We start from the raw sequence: 26340 nt of genomic DNA on the forward strand, positions 1-26340 counted from the left end.
CAAAAGTCAAACTTTGAGTCCTCCTGAGGTCCATTAATCTCTACCAGGAAGTAGCTGTGACTCCTTCCAGTGAGATTCACTCAACACTCCTGCCGACAGCATGCAAACACCTCGCTGTCATCGCTGTCGAGCTTCCTCATTCATGTGAGGTCACGCAGACACACACAGAACCCGTCAGTCTGACTAATGACACGTCCTTTGTTAATGCACAAAATGTAAACGCACCCGTTATTGTTCAAAGTTACAACAACAAAGTCTGTTTGAATGTTAATCACGAGGTTTGCATGCACTTGACTGCACACAAAGTCACCTCCTACCTCACCATCTTCATCCTCACTCTACAGAGATTAGGGAAATGGGGAAAAATGCTGTGAAGTGTGTTGTAAGAACAGTATACATCTGTTATCATATATATACAAAATGTAACCACAAAGTTGGTCTCACAAACCCTGAGGTTGTAGCATTTTCTCAAACCACAAAGAGGCACCTAATCTTTGATTTGTATTGTAAACATTAAATGAATAGTTCTTACTTGCTTTCATGCCAGAGGTAGATGAGAAAATCAATAGAACTCTCTTGTTTGTACAGTAAATATGAAGCTGGAGCCAGCAGACAGTTAGCTTAGCTTAGCATAAAGACTGAAAACAGGGGGAAACGGCTAGCCTGGTTCTGGCTGCGGCGTCATAGTGAATAGAGAGATGAGAGAGTGGAATCAATCTTCTCATCTAACTCTCAGCAAGAAAGCAAAAAAAGGTCCAAAAATGTCTAACTATTCCTTTAAACTTCAAAATGGCTATGAGGTTTACACCCCCTATCAGCAATATACTATAAATGTGTAATAGCATAAAACACATTGAAAATGGATGCAAGCTGTGGAAGAAGAGAGCACATTTGATTGAACATCTTTGTAAGAGTGTGGTTAAGGTGTGGACCTTGTTATTTCTCCTTTAGGAACATCCAAAGGTTTGAATTTTCACACAGTGATTGAATTAGGGTCCCTTTGAAGAGAGAGGGGCCCCTGCCAAGGCTCGCTGTGGAGTCCACTCTGAGCAGCCGACTCCTCGGGGTTTAAGGGATTTTAATCATACAGGGAGGTGTTTGCACTGGCCTTTCTTAGCCTGCTGCAGCTACAGAATGGGATACACTAAAAACAACTCACTGATTGTTGTTACAGTAACCTATACATACGAAGACAGAGGAACTATGCTGATGTCATCACAAATGTATGCCATGTCTGTCAGAGACGGCCACATTTGGTGCCTTAACCAGATTATGGATATAACCAGCATCTGGGGATTGTTCATATTGTTTCATAAAATTGAGAAAGTACAAACCAAACAAAGACGAGGATCAGGAAATGGAGAAAGTGTACATGTGACCCTTGCTTGTGGTGAAGACCACTTACATCTGTTATCATTTTTCCCCTGGTCTTGTTCCTCTCTCGGTGGTTGGCCCTCTTCTGTTTCTGTTGTAGCACGCGCTCTCGTGTTGTGCGATACTCCAGGGCAAATTCACTCAGGATCTTGCTAAAGCGATGAATGCTGACCTCACGTACCGCGTATATCGGATGACCCAGGAATAGCAGAAAGGCGTGAAACCTGCAGATGTGTAATGAAAAATCACATCACTGTCACCATGAACAAACACAAAAAAATTGCACTAACACTGAAACAGAAATAAATAGATTGACAGTGTATTTAATCTTGGAAAAATGCAAGAAAACAGTGTCATTAGGTCTATAACTGAACGTACCTGTTGAGTATTCTTCGATGTACGATCTTCAGAATAATAATCCTCTCCGCACAGTCTTTAAGGAAGTCTGACATTTTTTGTTTCAATGCTGGTTTCATCTCATGTTTCGCAATGACCTTGAGGTGATCCCATGATGCTTTGCACCTTCGCTCCATCTGTGCCAGATTGTCTTGAAGCTGGTCGAAGTCCACCTGACAACAATACCACAGAACAGAACTCACTACAGATGGTTGGTGACATTTGCGACTGCTGCTACTAAAAATGTGTTTAAAAACACAAACTGACGCTTTGCAGAAATCGTTTCATGAGTTTTTTTTTAAAAAGTGAATAATTCAAACTTTTGTCAGGCGGGTGATCGCTCCTATCTCGGAGTAGAGGTCAGTGCTGTCGGGAAACTTCTCCACCACGATGGTGCAGGCATGGTGCAGCAGGGACTGCTTGTGAACTGTGTCCTTCACCTCTGGGACTTTCTCCAAGTAACTCAGCTCAAAGCCTTTAGCCTACAGATGTACACACACACACACAGCAACACACTCAGGAAGAGGGGCAGAAACAACTGTCTGAAATTAACAATCAAGAGCCCCGACTAGAGGACCAAATTGCGGTGAATTTCCTTTCTGGCACAGTCAGAAAAAGGGACTCAATGGAGTGCGCCGAGCAGATATGTAGATTCATTAGGCTGTGATTATCAGAAACCACAATCTACTTCAGACCCGACCGATTGTTCTGCTCACCACAGCGGAGCTAAAAAAGCCAGAACATATCATGAAAGACATAATCCTAACAGGATCTCCCTTGTTCTTCTGCCAGTTTTAAATGGCTTACTGCAAAATATAAATGCAGCCATTATTTACGGGAACTACTTGTTTTGATGTTGATGACTTATGTTTTCCTTTTGCATGTTTGGCTCTTGTAAGGTTCAAACACACACACACACACACACACTCATTCATAGACTTAACACATAGATGCATGCACACAAAGGGAACACGCAAGGCTACAGAAACCCCCATCACAAAGCGAGACAAAAAAAAAAAAAAAAAGCAGTCTGAGACACAGATGCAAGTTCCACACAACCAAACACAAACTTCCAGAAAACAATCACACAATCTCCCTCCTTTTTTCTTCTCAGACAGACAGAGCCAGGTTCAGCAGAGGCCTGGACGAGCTTTTTTTTACTGTAGAAGGACAGTGTCCGGTGCAGACAGTCAGGCAGCACACAGCACATTCTTTAACACACAGAGAGTCCACTGTTATCCTTGCCAAATAAATATGTTGTCGGGGGAGTTGAGGGAGGAGGAGGAGCAAGAAAGGAAACAGAGGAAGTGAGTTAGAGACATAGCGGGAGAGAAAGTGGAAAAAAAAAGAGGAACCTCTAAGCCGTATATATGTCTTGAGGGTTACTCACGGTAGTGCCGTTGAGGAAGTTGCCGATGGTCAGCAACGTGGTTAAGATGTAGCGGAGTGTTTTGTTTTTCTCTAACTGGTCCATCCCTTCTTTAAGATCCTGAAGAGGCTCCGCTACCTCCTAAAAGGGCATAAAAAGACACACTATCTATATTTGCTAGTTCATATATTTCCAAAGAATTCTGCTCTTTTTTTTCCCTGATGAGGATGTTTGATTACGTAGTAATGAGAAGATTGATACTTCTCTCACATCTGTACGGTAAATATAAAGCTACAGCCAGCAGCTGTTAGCTTAACTTAAAGACTAGAAACAGCTAGCCTGACTCTGTCCACAGTCATTGCGCCCGCCAAAGAAATGGTCCCACACATAAACTCCCATAAAACCACAATAAGTGTTTAAACAAACGAGACATGATGTGTTAATTAGTGAGCAGATTTTTTTGCCTTTTCTCGCTGTTTCCAGCCTTCATATTTGCTTCCAAACTTCATATTTACCGTACATACATCAGAGCGATAAACTTCTCATCTAACACTCTGCAAGAGCGGATAAGCATATTTCCCAAAATACTATTCCTTTAATTCATGATTCAATTTAAAGCGTCCAATCCTAATTGTTTTACTTACTTACTTATATAGCTGGCCAAGGTGTGATGTATCTGCATTAGGGCTAAACAATTAATCCAAATTTTATCGAAATCGCAATATGGCCTACTGCAATTTTCAAATTGCAGGAGGAGCAAAATTTAAGGAGAAATGTGTGTCAAAATACCATTTGTGCATCGTATTCTACAAACTTAAGAAAACATCTTTGGTACAGATCACACCGTAATCATTTTAATATGTTTTTAAATGAGAATAATGATGTATAAATCATCATTCCCTCTAATAATGTAAATCATCAGTCAAAATAGTTCAGTCCTAATCTGCACGGACTTAAGAGTGAACAGGGATAACCTTCTCAATAAGCTCATAGTCCATCTTGAATGCCCACAGCTGCAGGCGAGCAGACAGCTCTGTGATGGAGGAGAGGGTGAGAAGGAACTGCTCAGCGCTGCCCAAGGGGATATCAGGGTTGACCAGCTGAGCCTCCTGGATCCTCTGCTTCTCTTCCTCTGTGGGGATCATCGTCAGGATTTTCTAGGGGTGGGATGGAGACATGAGAGGAGGGGAGGGGAAGGGAAAGTCTTACCGGCTCATTCATCAAGTCAGCATATCAAAAATGTTTCAATGCCTGCGCAAAAATTTTACACAATATGTCAGGGAGTAAATCATAAAGAGGGAGAGGAAACAAATTGATTCTGACATTTCCAGCTCTGTTTATCTAAGATGTTTCCAGCTTTCCCACAGACTTGTGTGACATCTGAACTTTCAACCTTACGCTTGTCGTCTGGCTGAAAATACTTCCAGAGGCAAAAGGCGGAAAGGAATACTCCTCTCCTCTGAACTCAAGGAGAAGCTCTGAAAACGGCAGGTTATATAATACCAAAGGGATGCAACATTCATCATTATCTGCTGATGTGCAGCCCCTCAAAAGCCTACAGTATGGTTTTTATAAAGACCTGAAAATATGCATGTGGAGCTACCTTTTAATCATCACTGTGATTAATTATATGAAAACAGCCGTGCAGCCAGAAAATCACATGATATGTCAACATTGTGGTCAACCCATGCTGGGTAAATATCATTCAAGAAAACCATGTTTACTTTGGATCCTGTGAGCTTGAATGGGTTTTTATTTGATGGGACTACACTAGACAGTACTTACTGTAATAATATGGAGCACAAATTTAGTTGTACTGTATTCGTCCTAAAACAAAATCTCTTTAAAAAATGCTTACCTCAATGCCCTCTTTGTTCAGTGCGTACTCATCAAAGTTGAGGATAGCTGTCTTGATGGTGCGAGGAGGGGGTAAGACAGTCAAGCCAATGTTTATTGCGTTGCTTCGTTTGGAATCCAGGACTATGATTTCTTGTCGTTTGCCATCAACTGCAGCTTTCTATGAGACAAACAAGGGTTAAATGGTGCATATTAGACAACAAACACATACAAAACAAGACAATTCATCATTTTCATTCCTGTATCCTGATGTGATCTCCTGCCTCTTCCTAATATTGTCATGCTTATTTGCTCACCGGATAACCTCATTTATGTAAGACACCAGTAGTTTAGCCACACTAAATTCACAAAATAATCCATTTCAAATACATTTCCTGGTAGCAGGAAGTCCTGAACTATGGGAAAGGAACCTTGACAAATCAGAGCTGCAACATTAATCTGGTTATGAAAAATATATTAATACTGCATGGTTTTACTGTAAGTTCGACAATAAGTTACCTTTGTAACAGGCAGCTCCTTGGATTTGGACTCAAACAGCTGCTCCAGTTTGGACGTGTCCAGTTTAATTGGCTCCAGTTTGGACCACAGGGACTCCTTACAGAATTTATGGCTCTTACACTGCCAGTCCACGGGACGCACCTCGTTCCAGAAGAGACGGATGGTCTTCTTCTTCTTCTGGAAGAGAGGCACCTCCCCTCGACTCAGTTGAGGGGAAGGTGGAGGGATGGGGGCCATGAATGGTGGAGGTGGGGGCATCATTTTGCCGAGGATGGGAGGAGGTGGGGGGCACCCAAACAAGGGTGGGGGTGGCGGTAGGGCAGCGTTGCACGGGGGAGGAGGAGGTGGTGGTAAAAGATCGCCCGACCCCATCACGTTGTCCATATCTAAAATATCCATGTCATCCTCATCCTTTAGGTCTGTGAAGTCCATTTCTTTGATCCGTAGCTCCCTGGGTGTGGCCATCAGCTGATCCCAGATATAGTCTGACTCTTTCTTCGGGGGTAAAGCTGATGAGACAGCAGTTGATGATTTGTCAGTCTGCTGCTGCTGCTGCTGCTGCTGCTGTTGCTGCTGCTGCTCTTTTGAGGCCTCCACCTCAGGAGGAGATGATAGGCCTTTGACCAAATCTCCAAATTTCTCCGCCACTGCTCGGACACTGCCCTGGTTGTCCAGATGCCCGACTTCCAGTTTTTTCACATTTTCTTCTCTGGCCTGTCTGTGAGCCTCCAGTGTGGAGATCCTGCTGGCCAGGCTCGCCACAGAAGAGTCACTGACCTCTGTCTCCTTCTCACATTTACAGTTTTCTTTCTCTGTCTCACCTACATTCTCTTCATCCTTGCTGGTCGCCTTCTGAGCATAGAGCATGTCCAGCATGAAGCGCTTGCTATTGAGTATTTTGTTGCACTGGTCGTTCACATCTGCATCTTTAATGCACTGCGTCCATTGGCCTGTTGTTGTGGAAACAATTTGACATATAGTACCAGTCAAAAGTTTGGACACACTTTCTCATTCAACATCCCTTTGATAGATATACATGGATGATTATCAAAGCATATAAAATCAGCACCAAATCGTACCTGCTTCAATGTCATTGGTGAGTTTCTCCTCCCGCTCCTCCCTCTCCAGAGTGCTACTCGTAGAGGAGATGCTGGATGCGGAGCAGTTGTCCTTCTCATTCACTTCCTCGTTCTGTCTCTCCTTCTCACTCAGCATTACACTGTCTTCTACATCCCTTTCCATCGGCTGCTCCTTCTCTGACCCCTCCTCTAACTCAACATCCACCTCCACATCTGTCTCTGCCACCTCCGCTACATCGGCTACCTCCGCTTCTTCCACCTGCTCTTCTACGTCTCCCTCATTCATGCACTGTTTCTGTTCCTCCAGCTTCTCCTGCTCTCGCCTCTCTTCTTTCTCTGTGCCTGCCTGTTCGTCTGCTGCTGGCTCCGCAATTACACTCTGGTCAGACTGAGTCTCATCAACATCCTCCGTCTCTGCAGGCGACTCAGTCTCAGTCTGCTGCTTGTCTGGCTCAGGAGGAGGTGTGGGGGAAGGTTCTGATACTGTTAACTCTGGCGCTGGGCTTTTGGTTCTGGTCTGTGGGTCAAGGTTTGGCTCTGAGATGTGTTCTGTTCCTGGAAGAGAAATCAGAACGTGGAAAAAAAAAAGTTACTTTAAGTACTTCAGTTATGTGACTGTACATTATCTGATAGTCTTCAGAGACATTCTTCGTTTATGATTAAAAGAGCTTTAAATTGTTTCCTGACATGTCCTTAATTGCAGTGAGAAATTGTCTAAACTCAACTTACGGTTCCAGACTTTAAAAGTAATTCAAAAAGCAATCAAATTCTATTACCATGGCTCATGACCGTACAACATGACTGTAACTCACAGCGTTAGTGGCTCTGAGAGAGTTTACAACTTCTGAGAGAAAAATAGTTATATTTAAATATTCTCTTTAGTAGACACCAACTAAGTATGTTTAAAAAAAACAGCTACTATATTTGATAGGTAGGTAAAAAATAAAAGGAAAATCTTTTTTTTCTTCTGTAAAATGTCCTGAATTACACAAGAAACAAAGCTTTTTTTCATTGCAGCCATGACAAATTACCTTTAAGTCACTGAGGCTGTTTTATCAGGATCTCATTAAAGCTATTTCAAATGTAGGAAATTTAGAAGTGTATGTGCACCTCCACCTCCTCATAACCACTCTTCACCCTCTTTAGACACACTTACACACTCAAAATCTCTGTATCTTTTCTCTGACAATAACGCTGTTTCACATATACACTTTGACTTGTATTTCTAGAGTCAGGGAGTTATTCTCAACAATAAGAAGTGCAGCTGAATCAAATTTCAGCACTATAATCACCCTGCAAGTGTTAATGCCGAGCCCTGTGTGTGTGACAGGTGCACTGACAGTTTGTATTGTCTCTGCCAGCTCTGTAAGCCAACATTACAGTCCATTCATGCTCATATCTCTCAAGCGCTAATGATGAATAAATGGTTGGCAAACACCATTTACCCGATGTCTGCTGTGCGCTGGCGACCGTGTCTTCTTGTGAGATGATGGATGAGGGTGTGGCAGAGCGAGATACAGAGCGGCTGGCAGGGTTGGAACTCAAACACAAAGTGATCTCTGTCCGTCCTCTTGTTGGCGCTCTGGGTCGCTCCCGCTCAAACTCCTCTGCAGCTAGCCTCTCCACAGCCTTGTACCTGCAACAGCAAAGAGTAGCTTCCAGATGTCTGCGCGCTGTGGTTTAGATGTGTGCTGATCCGCACTAAAAGTTAGCAACTGTTCAAATCTTAGTTCAGCCAATTCGATAGTTGTGGTATAATTAAACAGAAACTTATTGACTATCATATGAAAATATTACAACTGCAATTGAAGGGATTATACCATCCTCATTCTATGATTTTTTTTCTAAGAAATTCACAAATTCAAAAAATTCAACCTCCTGAGAAGATAACTTTTTAGAGATATGAGGATTTCACCCAACAGTGATGAAAAATTCAGTTGGGTTTTAGTTAACACTAGCAATGATGTCGGCATTTATGCTGTTAACAGTCATGACAGGTTTGTCTTATTCCTGGGTAATTATGGAAAAACGGAGTTGTAATCTCATTACTGGAGGGACTCAAATGATGACTGATGAAATCCTTTTTCAAAATTTCCAAAGTGTCATTAAATGTTTCTGGCTAGTGTTTTCTGATCTCAGTACACTGAACCAGAAGCACATTCCAGTTCACAGGGGTGAAATAGGTGACGAAGGTAAGAATAAGCTATAAAACATACAGATGAAGTCATTGGGAGACAACTGGACCAGATCGAAGCCAAAACACAATTACACACTTGTCCTGTTAACGTTGGGATATCTTAATGGTGAGCAGGCCTAGAGGGGCCCTGACACCTATAATTCAGCCTGACGCTGGGTGTAATGCACTTTACATCTGCTATCAATTTTAGAAGAGGATCTCAAAGCATTTACAAATCTCCTTTGTTTTTTATGTATCTTCACAACTGGAGCATTATTGTGAATCCATGTGAACTCATGAAAGTATGAAAGTTATGAAAGTTTACTCACCTTTCCTCTCTGGCTTGTCTTACTTCATCCCTCTTGTCTACATAATCTTGACTGAGACAAAAATGTAGAAAGACAGAAACAGCCAGAAGAGAGTGATAAAGAGAAAATTTAGAACATAATATGGATAAATTATTTTTTTATATATATGTTTGCATTTTATGTGGATATTAAATTTGATGATTGCATAACTGAAAATTATATTTTAAGCACAAAGAAATAAAACTGAGCAATATAATATGCTAAGGCAATACACCTGAGCTGACCAAGCTGCTACACAGGTCCTCCCGCCATGATTCACTATCTATATATGAGCCTTAAAAAGAGACACAACCCAGCTCTCATGAGTTTGACTCAAGACTAGAGCCACATGTTTCTCAAAATTTCAAAGGTCAATTCGAATGTCTTCATTGGCTGTGTAGCTACCCATGATACAATTTAAAGAAATAATATTGTCACTCTGATATGAAGTCATACAGTGCTCTGACAGTAGCTGTGTCTGATTTGTAAGTTGAGACTGACTTCAAGCGGTTCCTCTCTTCCCTTTCGATCCTCTGCAGACGCTCCTCTCTTTCCAAGCGCCTCCTCTCTCTCTCTGCAGCCAGAGACTCCTGATGTTGTCTGAAAGATGAAGTTAGCAAGCCCCCTAAGGAAGGTCTGCATGCAAAAGAGACAAAAAATATGTGAAAACATGAATAACATTGAGTGATGAGTCTGTGTTTTCATTTAAATATGTTCACATTTGTTCAAAGGGAACTTTGCAGATGGGGTGAGTAACATTTTAACAGCCATATCCAAAAAATGTTCTGCCTTAGCTGTGGAACAGTTGACATGCCAACCTGTCAGGTTTGGTGTCTGCTGTGGAAGTCGCTGAACTAGTGAAACGATGGATGGGTGATGTAGGAGCCTGGTGCCTGCCAGGGTATGGAGTGCCATTGGCACTTATTCTGTAAAGAGGGAAAAATAAAAAAGGGGGAAAATAAATGCTTTGTTCTCTTCTAACATATTTTTCCAAGACAGAGAAGAGGGCTGGACATTACTTCAAGGATCTGCGAGGTGCGATGTGAATTCCAATGCCATACTGCAGGGCAGTTTACACTGAGATATGACTGTGCTGGATAAAAGAACAATGCTGCTAAGCACTCTGCCTTTGGAATTTAAACAACTTTCCTGTAAAGAAATCCATGCCAAAAACCCTGAAAGGGTACCTGCAGGTGCATTGCTTATCCGTGCTTGTGCATGGGGGCAATCTTTCATAAATTCATCTTTTTACCAGACCTAGTCTTTTATGAGAGGCCTTGTAATTGTTCTGTGGAATTTGCATCATGCACATTTTGTCCTAGAAAAGTTGTGCAATACATTGTGTGTAAATAAAAACAGTTAACAAAGATGATAGAATAATAATTGAAAACAAACTAGTGTTCTTTTACTAGTGCTACAGCTACAAAACTTTTATGTAGACTTCACTATGTCCACGTCTCCCTGAAACTACTAATGCATCTCAAAAGTCAGTTCAGTAAAACAACTCATGTGGAATAGATTATTATGTAAATGTAGAACATGTACAAGGTTAATGTTAATGTTTGGCATCTAGGCTCGGACCTCCTCCCACAAGCAAACGCCATGCTCAGGACAGCAGGGAGTGGGGACGGGGACGATGACACTAACTTGCCTCCTAGGGGAAAGTAGATTCAGAGTCTACAGGTGGATGCAGGGCTTTTGAATTGCTATAAGAACAGCAGAAGTGGCAGCAGCCGTAGCGGCAAGTGACAGCATAGCTTTCAGATGAGCGGTGTGGCAGGAAGCAGGCAGAAAAAGAGCAATCAGAGCACTGATGCTGTGCGTTGGATACAGGCTGTTGTGAGAGGAGTACGCCCTGTTTGAACTAGCTTGCAGGCTTCGCTTCATAAATAATATGCGTCTTGCCTCTGCACACTCTTGTAACAGTTGACCTGTTGACTTCTGTCCTTACCTTTCAGCCCAGCAGGGCTTTCTAGCAGTGAAAGATGAAGGGGAGTTGTTTGTGTCTGTCAGACTGAAGATGGAAGGCACAGTAAAAAAAAAAAAAGAGAGTAACAGTCAGGTCAGACACTCCAAAGATAAAAGAATAAGGTGTTAGTCACACAGACAAGATAGTAAGGTAGTAGTTGAAGGTTGAAGGGCTGCAAGACCACACGACAGAGACGACAGGGGCAAGACATTATCTCTGTTAGTCTTACCCATTCCATGTGTTATTTAGAAAGCAAGAAAACTACTGTAAACTAGATCACTTTTTATGGTCCGTTGCATAAAAAACAGGGAATCATTTTTTTCTTAGATGGCATCAGGGATACACACGCAGAGGAACTACTGTGCCAGTTTAGATGTGGCTGTCCATCCTGTTTCCATTGCAACAGATCTCTGCAGGACTGTGAACAACTAAGAGTGACTATGACTCATGCTAATACTAAAAGTTCCTTAATACTTTGAATTAATTTATTGACTTGTCTTGGATTAAGTGTGGTGCAGAGCCACAATGAAAGACAGATGAGTAGTAAATACAGTATCTGCAAAATAACTGTTTCCAGCAACTGAGAAGAGAAAAGGAAGTAATTATGACTTTCCTTTTTTCTGGTACCGTGTGTCTTTGGAGATGACAGATGCCACATAAATCACTTTTGGTGGAAAATAAAGACCTTATGCTCACTATGATGAAGAAAACATTTTTTAAGGATGAAGGAGGTGGAGAGGAGACTAAGCTATAGTATGTTCACCACAACTAACTTCATGGTATGCACTTATGAAGAGCATCATTTTAAAATAATATTTTGAATTTTAGCATTTTTGTATTTCTGTTTTTACTCTGATGATGCTTGTGGGTGTCTCTGCTGAGTGTACAGTGAGCTACATAGAGACACAGACATCAGTGATGGGGGGAGGACAGTGTGTTTGGACATTGTAAAAGATATAATGGGAGTCCGTATGCAACACATGTAGGTGAACTGTAGCTCCTACGCTCTACCTGAAGTGCCTTTCTCTTTTCGAGCCCGTCTCACTCTCCTTGGACCCAACAGACACCTGGCTCTGGTTCAAGTCAGGGGATGGTGAGAGAGGAAAGGGGGATGTGGTTGGGGTAGACTGACAGTGACATTGGCTCAGACGGTGAGCAGAGCCTGGCACTTTACTCAGAGCGACAGGGAAGACACTGTCAGGTGGCTGGGGAGGTGCAGACCAAGGACTAAAGGTCCTCTGTTTAGGTGCGACGGACACAGGAGAAGATGTCCTGGTCTTGAAGCCGAGATATTCTCTCTGCCCTTCAGGGTCACTGGCTTTAGGGAGGACGCTGGCCATACACTTTAAGTTCAAACACATGTTAGGGGTGTCTGCTACAGCTGGTGCCCCACTAGGATGACAAAATACAAGAGAGCAGGAGTCCAGATGGGTAGAAGGACAGAATTATACTTTTAAACTATGGCAGAGAAACTATGGAAATACAAAGGGAATGGGGGATTGTTTCACACCTAGCAAACTAGTTATCCTAAAATACCTGTGAGCGCCCTGTCTAGAGGACTCAATGACTGGATGACTTTCATCATCTGCCTCTTCCTCGTCCTCCTCATCCTCCTCCTCCTCCTCCTCCTCCTCATCTCCTTCCTCCTCCTCCTCCTCTTCCTCTTCCTCTTCTCTGTGGCGAGAGGATGGTTCGAGGGTTGAAAGGAGGAAAGGGAGGATGTAGGCAGGCAAGAGGGAAGAGAAGTTGGACAGAGACAACATGAAAACACACAGAGGCAAATGAGCCCAGAGAGACAACACAGAAACGACAAACACCACACACAGTGCATGCTTGTCAGAAAAGCAAGAGGTTATTAGTGCGGAAGATTGAGAAGGTTAGTAGGTTTTTACAACAATCTCTCTTGACATCTCAAAATGTTAACAACGCACAGGCACAGGCAACAGTTCAAACTACACATAAATGACATTTCTGTAGTCACATTAATAAAAATTACTTCTACTTCTTCTAATTGAGAAAAAAAAAAAAGATTCATTTCAATAACCAGTGTTAGGGCTGTAGGAGATATCTTCTGTGTTTGAACTGATAGTCTGGGATACATCGTCATACATGAGTCTGTGGCCGGTTTGCTACTTGGATCCATCCCTCTTGGCTGTCTGGATTTCATTAACAATATGGAAAATGGTGATCTTCAAAGGCGGCTTGAATTTCCTGTGGTGGGCTGGACGAAACTAGTCTGGTATCATATGACCTGCTGGATTGAATTTAAGTATACCTGAAGACCTGAATACTACCACAAATTTTAGTAGGTATGCCACTTAAAAAAAAAAAAAAAAAAAAAAAAAGAAGCTGTTTGTTATTAATTATAGGGGATTGGAAAATGTGGTACTAGGAAAGGCTGTGATCGGTGGTGATTTTAAAGACAAAAAGGAAGACTTAGTAATTCCCTGTTTAAAATTCAAACCCAAATTTTGTCTGATGACTCATGACCTATAATAAAAAGCAGAATAACAGGTTAATATAATTTCCATGAATAGGGACTGTCTGACTAGGTTTTCCCAGTGTTTTTATAGGGCAGAGTCCAAGCTACTGTATAATTAAACGAGATTGCAATTAGCTTCTTGCCTGAATCACCAGTTGCGGTTTCTCTTGAGTTTGTTTAGTCACAAAAGGTTGACGGTATATAAAACTGATGGCTTGGTGGAGTTTAAGTTCAATACGCTCTCAATAAAGGAAGCGTGACTTGAAACAGATCGCAGATAGTTCATATCATGTGTTTACAGAAGCTTCCTATTTCCATCAGTGGCAGAAGAATGTCTTTGACAGTGGGAAAATTAATTTAAATGTCACTTTGCAGCAGCAGTTTCTTCTTCGCCTTTCTTTAAATGACTATATAATTAAATTCTCTGCTTTGGCTCTGGATAGAGTGAAAGCATCTCTCCAAGACTGAAATATAATACAACACTTGCCGTTAAGCTGTTCCCAGTGAAAAAACTAAATACTCCATGGACGCAGGAATAGTCTGTGATACCTTTTTTTTTTGTTGCAGCTATTTCTCAGGGTTTAAAATATACAAGATCAAAACAAATCCTCCTGGCTGAACCCTTTAAAACCAGCATCAAACCAAGTTCAAGCTAAAATGGAAGCAAGGATCAAGTGTCTTTTTTTTTTTTCTTGGATATCTTCCATTTTTCCACTTTCCCATCCATCTCTGTCCTCCCCTCACCTCACCTTTCACTGATGTCTTCAACACGTTGGCCGCCAAAGGGCAGGAAGCTGCTTGTATGAGTATGAGGGCTGCTGGGTGATGCTGGGGCAGAGGCGGGACCTCTGCCATTCTGGAGCGAATGTCTCCGGCTGCGTCTTCTCTCCAGGCCACGCTTTTCGTTGGAGCCCCCGACACTAGCCCGACGTCGGTCCTTCCGGGCGTTAGGAGGCAACTGAGATTCTTCATCACCGTCCTCATGGCGGAGAGTCATCTGGGACAATGAAGCCGAACAGAGAAACTGAGTAAATAAACTGCTTTATAAACTTCATAAACAGCAACCTTGAACATCACCTTTTGGTACATACTGCACATCTGGCAGCCCGTCAGAAGTCATGTGGCCTACGCTCTATTATGAGACGCATGTTAACACCACATTAAGCTTGTTTGTTATATGATGTGTAGGCTTCCTGACCTCATAGATGTTGAACTGCTCTACGAGGTCAAGGTCAGTGCCCTTCCTGCTCAGATGTCTCTGGGCCATGGCTTCAATGCTCTGCTCCTCCAGACAGTCTACCATGTCGTAGTAGGAGTCCTGGTCTGGGAGGCCTGCCAGAGTCTGAAACATAAGCACACACATAAGTTCTATACTGTCATGTCTCTGTCATGTTTCAGATTAACTGTTAAGAGAAAAAGAAAAGTTGGAACGTTAGAGAAAGATCACCTGAGAGACAGAATGGAGTAAAAACACTAAATCTGTTTTCTTTAAACCTTGTATTGAAAATGTGATCTGTAGCAAGATATGCTATCTAAATAAAATTCATTCAGTAGTATTTAAATGGATTTATAATGTTTGTATTTTGAATCAAGTCTAATCAGATCAGAATTTCAGTGAACTAATAAAAACATGGCATGTGAATGATGTGAATGATATTGTAGAGTTTTTACATAGTTGTTTATGTTAATGAAGGTCATTTCAGGATTCTTTTGTTGCCTCCTTCACTAGATGAATGGATAGAAAACTTTTCAGTCATCAACATTTTATTCTAGGTGACACATCTCAAATGTAATCACACACTAGAAATTGGTTGACATGTGCTGGCAGATCTGTTGCGTTCGCACAAGAAATGGGGTTCGAAAGAGGCATATGCCACTTCCCAAAAGTCGCGATCAACAAACACAAACTTGATGAGAGAATGTGTGCACCTGTACGTGAACTCTGACCCATGTGTACGAACATTTTGGAGACAGGGGGAAATTAGCGACACAGATGGTGAGGTGTTGAATTGAATAATTATTCCTCTCACGCATTTAATTTCACTTCATATCATGCGAGTGATCCAGAGATCCACTTTATCATAAACATTCAAACCTGCAGTGTTATCTGTACTTGTGCTTGTAGTGAGACATAACTATTCCATAAGCACCTTTCAATTTGAAAAGATATGAGCCAACTCAAATCTTAAATCAAAGTCTGCTTTCATCGGCGCTGTCTCACCCGGAGCACAGAGGAGAGGGTCAGTTGAGGAGCAGCATAGCAGCTGTTGAAATGAATGATGTGGCAGGTGGCAGGATCCTGGAAAGTCTGGCTTGCTGTTCCCCGATATTAACCCTGAATATACTGATTCCTTTTCACCTCAACCGCGTCAACTAACTGATGAACTTGTCATCATCAGTTGTAGTAAGGTGACATCAAATAGAACACAGCGCTGATAGATTTCTAATAATATCTTCTAATACTGTGTAAATATCACCAAGTACGAGTGCACTGGAGACACAACGATGGCTGCCACACACATGCTGCCTTCTCCAGTCAGCTAACCCAGCACATCTTCACTACCTGCACTCATATATGGACTGTGTAGATTAGAGAAACACTTGTATGCTGGATTTTGGAGTAAATATGAATGAATACAGTGTTTATTTTATTGTAGATATTGAGTGTTACTTAAAACTACTTAAAATTGGTTAGCTGGGAACTGGCCTGCTGCAGGGTGTGGTAATAACTTAACCAAAGAAGTCTGACTTTATGATCCAGAGGAATGTTTATTGAAGTTGTACATGGTTGTTTTGTGTTACGCAACCTTACATAACTTCAAGAAGTCCAAAAACGTGGAAATAAAACAGTAAAAGTCAGTTTACGGCTGTTGCGGCCCTTCCTCTGCAGCTGGCCGAGCGCAAGTGATGAGCGAAAGGGTGCATACACTGACCATTGACACTGATTGGTCAGGCGTCTCAAGACAGAGAGACTGATTGGTGCGGCTAAAGAAACACATGTACATCAATATTCACGAATACTTTTGCATTGACAATTTATGGTTGAATGCGGGCGTGTAGAGGGCTAGATATGAGGCTGATCCAGGTGCGCATATTTCCAGGTGGACTGTGATTTATAAAGGGAAAAATATGTGCATTCATGCGTACACACGGTTTTATAAATCTGATTATTTTTTGACGCACTTTTGTGTGCATGCACTTTTATTATGGATCCTATGCACTGTTTTAGAAATGAGACCCCTTATCACATTTTGGAAACAGTGCTGCTGTACTGTGAGCATTTACACCTTATATTGGCATACTTTTCTCCTCATCCAGATCAGATATTCAGATGTCAATCTAATTTTAATGTGAAAATTGGGTCTTGAAGCTAGAGGCCTAAAAGAGGGAGCTAATAAAGCAAATCATGTTAGAAAATAACTGGTATACTGCTTGTTGATACTGTAGTAATGTAAGGAAGGCTGCAAATGATTTACTGACCTTATTGATGAGTGTCATTGCATACACCAGCAGCTCTGTATCCACTCCATCCTTCTCATCCAAAATCTCCATGACATTTGACCACAGTTTTGTGCCTGCACCAGCAAAACACATACAACGCATTATAAATCACAAGACAAGCTTCAAACGAAACAGCTAGACACAGCTACCTTTACTTCAAGGTTTAAAAAGACACTGAATGATAATAGTAAAGACTGAATAATGTCCATGTGCTCATCTTACGGCGTAAAAAAACTGTTGTAGCTCCACCAACACCAAGGAATCAAAAGAATTGCAAAGTCTTTAGCAAAGTGGAAATGGAAAAACAGAGCAGAGGCGACTTGATCTCCAACGAGAAAGAAGCTGCTCTGAGCCTGAGCCACAAGGGTCAAGTCCATCTCCTTTTCATCAGGAGACCGGGGATCAGGTTTAGTCTTCTTACGCAACAGCAGAAGTGACGGGATAAGACAGAGCTGAGACAGAGGGATACCCGACCCCTGCACGCTGATGCTCAACCCCCTGTTGTACGCCACAGCACAATGTGGAGCTTTTAGAGTGGCAGGTAACTGAACCCCAGTGCAGGCGAGAGTTGCAGTCTTTCTCAATAAGCCTCGTTCCATGCATGGCCAGGGAGCTGCTCAGGGCAACTGATCTGACTACCGTGTAATGGGAAACTGTCTGTGATCTGCGGTCACCTGAAGAGCACCACAGCACTACCAAAATGGATAGCTAGAAGGGTAGAATTGAATGGAAAAATCTACCCTAAAGAGGAAATGTTTTTTCTATAATATTTTACTGCTCAGGGTTAACTGGTGAGTTTCAACAAGTCTCCTCTTAAGATGAACAACAGATGATTAAAACCGGTCTAATGATGTGATGCAGAGACAAATCCTGGATCATTTCTGATCAGTGGGAGGCCCACAATTCAAATAAAACTCATTTGGATGTAATATCAACATCAAAAAGTGTCACCTGATTAAATTATCAATTCAAAGTCTTGAAAAGTTGACAGATGTCTCTGTCTGCAGATATGGATCTAGACGTCTGAATTGTTTTCAGTGAGACAAATGACAACCAGTGTGTTCGGTATACCAGTTTGTTTATCTGCTCACTGTCTGGTTTGCCTGCGTGTGCTTTTACCTCTTTTGGCATCCACAACATTCACAGCCTTTATGAGCAGGGTGGCGTTAGACTCTGTGTACTCCACAAACACCAGCAGAAGCTTTAGGGCTGTCTTCACCACTAGACGGAACTACACAAAGAAAAACAAAACAAAAACACAGTTAATACAGAAACTACAGTTCAGCCTCTAAGTCCAAGCACTTAACACACAATCCATTTGATTCCAACTGTAAACTTTTGTGTATTTGTTCACACTCATGGACCTACATGACACAGCACGTGTGAATATGTGTTGCCTTAGAAATTTCAAATGCTAAGTGGTATCGTATTGTCTTATAAAAGCTTTTCCTGTCTGAACCATCTGGAGTGGTTTGATAAGAGCCATGTGTGACGTTGAGGCAATACTAAATAGACCTTTTACAGCTCATGGGAACGCACTGTACAACATAGCATTTCCATATTGTAAGCGTAAAAAAAAGCGCTGAAATCAGAATAAAATAAAAACATAGCAATGATGACCAGGGAACAGAGAGAAGTCTTAAAATACTGCGAGATAACTAAAGCAGCCTTCTAACAGATATATACACTCCCAAATTTACTAAAATGTGAAAAGACGAGAGAAATACTATGAGTAGGAGAGTAACAGGCCTGATACAAACCAGAGGTGTCAATGTTAATTTGCCTAAGAGTGAAAATCAGCATCATGTCAGAGGCAATAAAACCATGAGAAGTAATTTAATGCCTCTGAGCAGCCGCCACATCAGCACACTGACTAGACAAGCAACACCCAAATCATCATTGTCGAAATGACTGTTAACGATGGAGATTTGCCACATAAAATGATTGGAAAGACGAGGTTTTGATTAAAAAAAACAAAGATGATGCCAAACATTATATCAAAATGTACACAGGAAGGCAGAAAATTAATTAGTAGGAACAAAAAACAAAACAGACTGACACTGGGGAGAGGCAAGAGAAGCTATGCAGTTCCCTCATCTGCTGCAAGCCTGTTGCACATGAAACAATTTGCCCACTAGAGGGCTGAGTTCACCACAGTGACATGAGCTCACATTGACAAAGCAGTGAGGTATGAAATTTCAGAGTATATGATTATTTCAGATTTGTCAGTGCACAGATGGTGTTGCTGAGTTGATTTTTACAGTACATCTACTGTACTGGAGGAGCTTTGTGAAAATTAATGTTCATATTCTTTACCTTGGACCCGACCAGGCTGTAAAGCCACTGGACCGTTTCATTGTGAGATATGAGGCCATTCATCCCATCCACATACAGCATTATCTGTCCAAGAGCTGGAGAAAGAGAAAAAAAAAGAGAGATCGACAGACAGAGATAGGGTTTGGTTAAACATCTACCGTTCCAATTCTGTTATATTCTTTATGTCTATAAAAACTGACCATCACATTTCTTCTTGTTCAACACCCAAGATAACTAGAAAAACAGTAAACTCTGCATGTTTTCGTGTCTTTTGAACATTGTTCATGAATGTCAGAGTCTCTCTGTCTTTAGATTGTGAAACATGTGTGTGAAGAATGATCTAGTACAGACAGAAAGGTAAGATATAGAGTTTTTGGAGGGAGTGTAGTCTGTATCTCTGGTATGATAAAAATAAAAGATAATTTAAAATTAATAACATATGAAATATTCATTTCAAATCATTGGGAGAATTCAGTCCACACTGTGTGTAAGAGGATAATATACATGTATTATATAACTTCTGCCTGTGCTGTGTGCAAATGCACACATAGTAGCCAAGACAACTACACACAAACAGATGTGTATTGTTGTGAAAGGTGTTAATGAGAGTCCTCTCCCCATTATGATTAAAAACTACATAGAAACTGGAGCTGTTGTGGAGATAAACTTTTCGAAAACATTTGAGGCAAAGGCCAAAAAAAAAAAAAAAGAAAAAAGAAAAACAGCACCCGTCCAGTCATCCCTCAAGTCAATGGAGATGACTGGAGGGAAAATATTTGAGCAGACTACCTCACTGGATGCTGACATGACTTCCATCTGTAACAGGATACATAAATAAGAACAAAATAAGAGCCAAGGGATCTCAGTGGGGGGCAGTAAAAGTGTAGAGCTTCTGTTAAAGAAGGAGCTGGGGGGAAGGGAGAGAAACACTGCTGGACAGACAAAAGCCCCTTTAAATATGTAGCCTTTTTTTTTTTTTTTTTTTTTACAGTCAGTGCTTCATCTCAGTGGCCGTCCACACACAGGGAGTTACTGCATTCAGCAGACCACATGAACAGGATGAGCTCAGCTTGACCCCGCTGCGACTAAATGTGATACATAAGCTGACAGTGAAAAAAGAAGAACTATGAACATGCAAAAAACATAAGAGAGTGGAACAGTTTTGGAAGGCCTATTTGACTAGGGGGCTAAAACACCTGAGAGTTTAGTCATGAAATTCCTTTCACAAACATGAGCAAAGTGATGTGTTCGTAGTGATCAAGTTCAGAGATGTATTAATAGCTGAAGGATTCATGGGCTGCAAAAGGTGAAACACCAGGTGCTTTTTAATGTTAAAAATCCTGGAAAAAAATAGAGCAATAGACAAAAGTTTCATCTCTGACAACAACTAAATAAAATACTTAAACAGACTTGCAGAGAATTCCTTTCAAGACTCCCATCTAATCTCCTCTTGCTGTGTTTAAAACAACTCCTTATAACATCTGATGATGAGAGGCTGCAGCTTCTGTCATATATTTTTCCTCTCCTCTTCTCTAGAGGGGCATGAAAATCGTGAATACGCTGTAGATAAGCCAAAATTCCCAGGTGCAGCTGCTGTGTGTGCATGGTGCGTGAGAGTGTGTGGGTAGATGCATGAGTGCATGTGTGTGCGTCCCATGCTGACGGCCCGCTGCAGCAGCGGCAGTTCATCTTTTATCAATCAGGGTTAATTACTCACAACATGTCAGGCCAGAGCATTCCTAACAGTCCTCTCCTGCTGCGAGCTCTGAGCCGGGTGTCACAGCAGTGAGCAGCACGGACAATATGGCGTATCAAAGCAGACCACATCAGAGTGTGTTTATGAAAACATGATTAACCCCCTCAGTCAGTGCAGACTAGAGTGTCACCCTCTCGCGTAACTCCCCCACTTTGTATGGGACCACCGCTGACAGATGAGTGACAGCAGTAATGAAATGACATACAGCTGCTCTACTGAGTCCAGAATGGATTCCTATAGATTCCTAGCATCTAAAAAGTGGCTGAAATAAGGAGTTATAGTGATTCTTAATACAGGATTCTGAGAAAAGTAATGGTATCTCTAACCAGGACACAAACAGCTGTGACTTTTGCCGGATGAGTAATGAGCTACATGCTTCTTTTTGAATTGGTAGCCGATGTCTGACCTGCAGTATCATCACTGCACAGACTTTTATCTCTTGGCTGCACCTGTGTACAGTATCTGCCCTGGTGTGCAGAGGTTTTGAGGAATGTCTATTGAAAACAGGGGTGAGAAAAGATAGGTGGCCTTAATGAGGCTTTTAAATGTGTCATTACACAACATGAATGTTCAGCTGCTGACAGATGAGACATTAGTGATTGTTCCCAAAGTCTACCACATAATGAAATGACTTTTAGATCATTCTGACATATTATCATAAGACGTTATTTAAAGATATTACAGATAGGTTACGGTTTTCTCTTTTACTTGAGCATGCAGCCAAGTGAAATAAAATCAGAATGAATGTCTATATCATATGTGAATTTAATTTTAGTGAGCAGCTAAGATACAGAAAAGATACGGTATGCAAACACGCCAGAAACCACACAATCATTACCTTTTCTCTCAGATTCATTAAAACTGCTGCTTCATGGAATTATTCAGTGCCAGCTGCCATTTATGTACATTTCAACTTTAAGTACCAGAAACCACATGGACTGCAGTTACCCTGTGAACAGTTAGGTAAAACGATACCGTAACTGTTTCAAAAAAATAAAATTACCTTCCATTATGGGAAACTGCAACCAGTCTGGTCAGAAACAGTTTAAAGGAAACATCTAATTACTCTCAAAGCAATCACTTTTCTGAACTGCGAATGGAACTTATTTCCACACACTTGTGATTAAATTAGTCATGAAAGAGCTCTGGAAAATGAAAAGTTACCTGTGGGTTGCAATTCAGGCTTTAAAATGTGTGATCATATCATAATAACGTAGTGTACGACCCCCCCCCCCCCCCCCAACCCCCGCCCCTTGTACCTTTGTGGATAACGGCAAATAACTGAGACTGTGGCTCCAGAACCGGGGATTTGTTTTTAAACTCTACAACAGACAGTCATCAATAACTTTGGAAGAGGGTTAATAAGAAGAGCATGTGAGTGCTGAGTCTGTACAGGACACCCTCCACTTCAAGCGCTGATCTGGGGCCAAAAATGTGGGCCTCCATTCAAGTAATCATGAGCAGCTCTAAAATACCTCACACAAAGTACAACAATAACATTGCTCAGTCCTTTTGCATGTATGTCACGTAATGAGATGTTGGCAGACAATGAGCTGCCTTCAAAGCACAGTGATTAGAATTTAAATGTAAGCCATTATGGGAAAGGATAGCTGAGGAAGAAAGATTTAGCTTAAAAGAAACTTGGAAGTGTTCAATGAGGAGTCTGGCAGCTGTGCAGCACTCTCACACTCAATTTCTTTCAATACTTAACATACATTGCCTTGAGAGTAAATACAAGATTTGAATGGTATCAAGATGCAGAAGAGAACCTACTGACTGGAAGAGACAGACCCAATTCCTGTGTCTGAACCAGAAACTCTAAGAGAAAACTCATGCAACTGAGTGGAAGTGTTTCTTAAGGGCCTCTCCCTCTCATAAACCACAGCAATTATCTTCCACAGCCCCAGGAATGTGCAGGAAGGGCTGCTCCCTGACCACTGTTGAGGTGAGAAGCAGTCTGAGGTCTGGGTGGCAGCACCAACACGAGCCAGCTGACTCATATGTTGTTGTAAAAAACATAAAGACAACCTTATCTGTGAAGATGCAAGAAATTGACTCAACAGCTTCCCCTTTACAAACCCCGTCCACCACATTTTGGAATTCATCAAAACTGGGTCAGCCAAACTGTCAGTCATCATGCAACATTTATTTTACCATGACTTTGGGAGAGGGGCCAAATCTCCAACCCTTACAGGGCAACTTAGAGCCTCTTATCTTGTTATGCTCTGCATTAGCTGGGAGCTGCACTCACAGGTCTCCCCCTGTATCCACGTGAGCCGGACGTGCTTTACTGCGAGGTCTGGCAAAGACGTTTTACGTAGATTCTTGTTCTATTATGTCACTAAAATCACTGTTATTATTATTTAAATTTCAGAATGTGGATTTTACTGCCCTCACTGGATTCTAGGAACATACGGGAAGTGACATGGATAATCACTCAAAATTGACCTGTGAATTTGTTGCTTCTCACGTCCTCTTTATAGTTAATATTGATAATGAGTGATCAGGTACATTAAGGCATCTTGCATCAAACTCATTAAAAATTCAAGAATCTCTGAATGTGTATATATTGGTAATTTCTAAAGTTTTCCTGCTGGACACAAGATGTCTCCTACTTCACTGAAAAGTCAATTCTCAGTGTTTGTGCACTGGAGGTTTCAAGTTTCCACATCACACTTGTGTATGTTGAATATTGGACCACGATTGGCTCCAAACTAGTTGTGATCTCACAAATCATACTCATAGGTCCACCCCTTAAAGTCTGATTTTAAGTGAGCTCGGAGAAACTTTCCACTTTCTGAAGATGAATGTGAAAACAGCCTTCTAGTGTCAAACTGCACATACATCATTCTGCACAGTGAAGCTCAAACATCCAACTGAAGGAACAAGAAGAAAAACATATTTTTGAGTGGAGGGGGACTGTAAATAACCTTGCTTCAACCGGCCTAAGATAAACATTTTTAATGTTACATAATGTTTAATATACTGTAGGTTCTGCCCACTCTGTAAAGTTAAAGTAAATATTTAGAGCAGTATTTGATGATTAATGAATGTTGTGGCCACCTGGAGGCAGTGAAACAAGTTGTAAACACAAATGGATACACAGTATTATCACTTCATAAAGTGTTATGGCCAACATGCTAGCAAACAAGTACCTATTTATACAGCAGACATGGCGCAACATTAGTAGTCATTTAGAGTTGTGTTTCAATGAAAGTAAGTCCATATTCACTCTTCTTTAGCTCTTCTTTGGCCTCCAGCAACTCTTAAGGGAAATATCTGAGTCTTTGGCTGGTAAATGCTCCATTATGTTCACCTGCTAGTCAAAAACTTTGCATAGTGCAGTATGCAAAATGGGTTTATCAGTTTTTTTTCTCTGAAAACAGCTGAAAACAGGGTTGATGAGAGCCATGACAGTGAAGTTAAACAGTAAAGTCTCAAGCCATAAAACCAAAACAAGCTGAAAGACACTAAAACGCTCCGTAAACTGAGGGGAACCGCAGAGTTTTTTCTTCTCTGTGGCTTCATCACAAAGAACGACTCCTTTCACAGTACACACAGTGATTTAATGAATTGTTAATACAAAAATATTGATTACAGCAGCTTTTAATAAAAAAAAAAAACATTCCTTTTGTGTTGTTTTTTTTTCTGCACAATCTAGTGTCTTGAAAAAAAGTAGTGAAACTGTGTTTAATGGCACTTTGATCATGTTAAAAGCTGAAAATTCCTTCTGTTACTGGCATTTATCATTACTGCATCCATGCTTCAAGCTAGATTCAGATTGAGAGTCTGTCTACCATAAAAAGACAAGTTTATTACTCAGGCCAATTAAACAGCTCTTACTGTATATGAACTGGATAAGACATGTTCATGGGTTACGTTCCATTTGTTGTTCAGCTAATCACCCAGGCCATTAGAGCCAGACAAACAGTGTCTGCCAAACCTATTTCAGTCACCAAGCTGACTGCCAGACTTACATTAAGTCACATACAGTAAAACAACAGGGGGATGCTTCGATTTCAGACCTGAATACATGTCTGCCAGCATTTGACACAATTTACCGTGGGCCTAAGCCCAAACAAATTCCCTAAAGACAAACAAACAAACCTAATGGAACAATAGCATGAAGTAAGGCAGGGGAGGCTCGCCATTATTTGGCTGAGCTAATTCAACAGGCATTGCAGACCTGGTGAACTACTGCAGTGCTAAGCAGGCCACAATGAGTTGAGTTGAGTAGACTACAGCACTGTAAGAAAAATTCAAATGCTAAAATATGTACTACTTTCTATACATCTCTACTTCCTCTGTATTCAAAGAAGTTTAAAGCTAATCGCTTAGAGGGCTGCTACAGAAATTTTAGAAAATCATTTCAGGACAATGAAAAAGTGGAGAAAGCCCAGCTGATGAGCTTTTCCACATCTCATCCAAGCGGGGAAGACTTTGGAGAAAAGCTACCGCATGACATCCACCCACTTGTAAAGTGAACTGAAAGATGAGCTGCTGTAAATTCTTACTGCTCTTGAGAGAATAGTGGTGTGATTCGCTCTGGTTCTGGCCAGCCATATGCTGAATGCAGTCCCAAAAAACAGTCAGCTCACAGGAATCAGCCGTAAAACCCACTTGAATGCAGAGCATTTGAGTCTATGCCTGTGTGCTACATTTCTGTAAAAGATTTATTTTTTTTCCAAATTATAGTTTATGTATCTTAGTCTGCAAGGTCAGAGATGATAAAATAAGAGCTAGAGAAATGAACCAAATCAAACAGTTCTTATAATATAATTAGCTTGTATAGTGAATTCTGTTACAGTATAAAAGGCTCCATCACAGGGTTGTAACTCCACTGCCAGTGAGTTTGCGAAGGCTGAAAACTTCTACAGATGAAGGGAGAAGAAAAAAGGGGGGAGGAAGAATATAGGTCAGGCAGGTGGGGTTGAATTGGGTTCAGATGCAAGCTGTCTGCTCATGTGAGGGGGATCTGAAGGGGTCTGTGGGGGTCTGACAGAGGGGGAGGACAGGGTGGAATGTATCCGGCAGGAACATGGCTGCACGCTTAACCAAAAACAAGACAACAGGTTATGTTTTCCATTCAGTTAAAGGTTGCTTGGTCAAACGTTTTTTTGCCTCATTAAAACTTGACCTGTACAGTAGGTAAAGGATTTTTGAAATTTCAAAAATTTCAGGCTGTTTTATTTTTTCAGTGGAGTATAGTGTATGTTTCAT

General features: G+C 41.3%; 1 protein-coding gene across 4 annotated transcripts in view; it reads right to left on the reverse strand.

Annotated features, from left to right (window-relative positions):
• Positions 1-26340, reverse strand: part of fhod3b (formin homology 2 domain containing 3b) — a 104421-nt gene that overhangs the window by 3830 nt on the left and 74251 nt on the right. Inside the window, exons 6-26 of one of the 4 annotated variants that reach the window (XM_044358118.1) lie at positions 19365-19459; positions 18168-18279; positions 17028-17122; positions 14746-14889; positions 14297-14544; positions 12602-12739; positions 12077-12457; positions 11048-11110; positions 9915-10022; positions 9598-9732; positions 9079-9129; positions 8019-8209; positions 6574-7128; positions 5495-6444; positions 4998-5156; positions 4114-4296; positions 3161-3280; positions 2091-2252; positions 1753-1943; positions 1406-1598; positions 318-338 (exon numbers count right to left, since the gene is read on the reverse strand). In XM_044358118.1, coding sequence (XP_044214053.1) covers positions 318-338; positions 1406-1598; positions 1753-1943; positions 2091-2252; positions 3161-3280; positions 4114-4296; positions 4998-5156; positions 5495-6444; positions 6574-7128; positions 8019-8209; positions 9079-9129; positions 9598-9732; positions 9915-10022; positions 11048-11110; positions 12077-12457; positions 12602-12739; positions 14297-14544; positions 14746-14889; positions 17028-17122; positions 18168-18279; positions 19365-19459 — 4295 coding nt within the window. The remainder of the gene's footprint in view (positions 1-317; positions 339-1405; positions 1599-1752; positions 1944-2090; positions 2253-3160; positions 3281-4113; positions 4297-4997; positions 5157-5494; positions 6445-6573; positions 7129-8018; positions 8210-9078; positions 9130-9597; positions 9733-9914; positions 10023-11047; positions 11111-12076; positions 12458-12601; positions 12740-14296; positions 14545-14745; positions 14890-17027; positions 17123-18167; positions 18280-19364; positions 19460-26340) is intronic. The other 3 variants (XM_044358119.1, XM_044358120.1, XM_044358121.1) reach the window with 3 other exon arrangements.

This window comes from Thunnus albacares, chromosome 8 (genome assembly GCF_914725855.1).
Source record: "Thunnus albacares chromosome 8, fThuAlb1.1, whole genome shotgun sequence".
Taxonomy (NCBI): domain Eukaryota; kingdom Metazoa; phylum Chordata; class Actinopteri; order Scombriformes; family Scombridae; genus Thunnus; species Thunnus albacares.